The 2,247-nt window shown below is 48.8% G+C and overlaps 1 protein-coding gene across 2 annotated transcripts; it reads right to left on the bottom strand.

Moving 5' to 3' along the window:
- Positions 1-423: 423 nt before the first annotated feature.
- On the bottom strand, positions 424-1,964 carry LOC147619281 (uncharacterized). Of its 2 annotated transcripts, XM_086773499.1 has the most exons (3): positions 1,879-1,964; positions 1,289-1,754; positions 424-1,193 (listed from the first exon to the last, which is right to left on the bottom strand). In XM_086773499.1, the coding sequence occupies exons 2-3, from the start codon at positions 1,731-1,733 to the stop codon at positions 643-645; spliced, it is 996 nt and encodes a 331-aa protein (XP_086629625.1). In that variant the 5' UTR covers positions 1,734-1,754; positions 1,879-1,964; the 3' UTR covers positions 424-642. The 2 variants fall into 2 exon arrangements, with proteins under 2 accessions (XP_086629625.1, XP_086629626.1); XM_086773500.1 differs by lacking the exon at positions 1,879-1,964 and having other exon boundaries at positions 1,289-1,853.
- Positions 1,965-2,247: the final 283 nt, after the last annotated feature.

Here is a 2,247-nt window from a genome sequence, read left to right as displayed (position 1 = left end):
AAGACATAATGTCCTTGCGTGTTGTAGCTGGAAGATCATCTCTCTTGGGAGCACTATCCTCATCTTTTTTTGCATCAAATTTGTAGCTTATCTTTGCACAGCTTATAATTATAATTACGCTCCAAAAAAAAAAGGTCCATTTTTCCACAATTTATTTTATTTCCCTTAACGATATTTGACGGCCGAAATGAAAAAAAAAACAGCTCCTCCCAAGCGCCGGTTGAAGGACGCTGTCCCCAGCAGGGCGAAATCTTCAGCATCTACGAGGAGACGAGGGGCCAAAACACAATAGCCGATTTTAGATATTACTGCCCGGTAGACCAACGTCGGCTTCACACTTCTTGAAGTTGGATGCCACCAATTGAGGTCCAGGATTCTTAACACTACAGTAACCTAAGGTGCAATTTATCAATCACATAGGTAAGGTTTGTGGATTTATCCACAGTTGAAAAAACATTACAAGTACTCTCAAAGAGGGAAAAACACTACAAGCACGCTTAAAGAGTAATCGTTTGAACTGCAACTTACTTAATGACTGATTAGAAAATAAAAACGGCTGAAGCTTCCGTTGCTACTGGTGGATGTGGAGATCCTACTTGGTAGGGGGGACTCATACATGTAGGGAGGTGGAGGTGGAGATTCCTACTGGTAGAGGGGCGGAGGTGGAGATTCATACTTGTAGGGGGGCGGAGGTGGCGACTCATACTTGTAAGGGGGAGGGGGAGGAGACTCATATTTATAAGGTGGAGGAGGTGGAGACTGATACTTGTAAGGAGGAGGTGGAGGAGATTCAGATTTGTATGGAGGAGGGGGCGGCGATTGGTACTTGTATGGAGAGGGCGGAGATTCGTATTTGTACGGAGGAGATCCGTACATATGGCCACTGTGATAGCACTTGTTGTGCTTAACGGGGGAAGTGTAGGCGAAGGGGCCGGCGAGGAGCACCACCTCATGTTCAGACTTGGACTTGAGGTGGACGCGGGCGCCCGAGTTGCCGCCATGCAGGTTGGTGGGCAGCGTACAGCAGGTGGCAGAGGAGGCCCAGATAAGCTTGGCTCGGCAGGCCTTGGCTCCACCACATCTCCGGTAGTCGTATCCGGCAAGCTCTATCTTAAACCCACCCCGTCCGTCAGTTGTGCCGTAGAAAGACTCCTCCGACTTGCCGTTCCAGCAGAACACGCCCACCTTCACCCCTGCAAATTTTCACATGAGGCCAATGAGTAACCCCCAGAAGCTAGCTGCCTGCCTTGGTTAATGCAGAATTAAGCTTGATTAAGTCGTGCATTACCTTTGAGAGGCTTCTTGATCTTGCCGTTCTTGCAGATGTCGCAGTACACATTCCCCGTCACCACCGCTTTGAAGGGTGGTGGACGTTTGTGGGCGTCGTATGGAAACTGAGGGGGTGGCGGAGATTTATAAATGTATGGCGGAGGAGTAGGGGACTCGTATTTATACGGAGGAGGAGGGGGGGACTCATACTTATACGGGGGAGGAGGAGGCGGGGACGCGTATTCATACGGAGGCGGAGGGGGAGACTCGTATTCGTAAGGGGGAGGAGGAGGGGGGGATTCGTATTTGTACGGAGGCGGTGGCGGAGATTCGTACGTGTACGGAGGTGGTGGCGGAGATTCGTACTTGTAAAAAGGATCTGTAGCGTTCACAACTGCAAATGCTAGCAGAAGCGCGCAAACGACAGGAGCTACGTTGAGCCCCCAAGCTTTACTGTTAATCATGATGATTAGTGCTCCAACGGCCTGATCAAAATGGTAACAAAAAGGAGTCGTTAGAGAGCATTCACGTAACTAGCTTGGAGTAATAAACAGCATTAAGGTTAAGCTTAGTCTGATGAGAGTTAATCAGACCAAGTTTGAGACTCACCAAGGCAAGCTACACAAAGAAGGGTTGGTTGGGATAGGGCACCATGGAAGAGCTTGAGGCTTTGTTTATATACCTGGACTTCATCCGGGATTATGGAGCAAAGTGGAAGCTTTCGCATATTGTGTCAGCGACTGCCAGCCAACGGACACATGCCCACTCCAAAAAAAACTAAAAATTGACCTCAACCCAACGCTCGAATGGTTTAACGCTAAAATGGGACCTCTAATAAATGGCTTTAACTTAATTTTTATTCCTATATTCGCTCTTCACAGCAATAACCACCGCCTGCACCGCCAACACACTTTAACGCGCCAGCACCGCCAACACACTTTCGCGCCACGCCGAATTTTCACATCCTAGACTGTCCAA

Source organism: Cibotium barometz, chromosome 33 (assembly GCF_041138505.1).
Source record: "Cibotium barometz isolate CiBa-2024 chromosome 33, ASM4113850v1, whole genome shotgun sequence".
Taxonomy (NCBI): domain Eukaryota; kingdom Viridiplantae; phylum Streptophyta; class Polypodiopsida; order Cyatheales; family Cibotiaceae; genus Cibotium; species Cibotium barometz.
The sequence above is the reverse complement of the archived record's forward strand: the minus strand, read 5'-3'. Positions and strand labels throughout refer to the sequence as shown.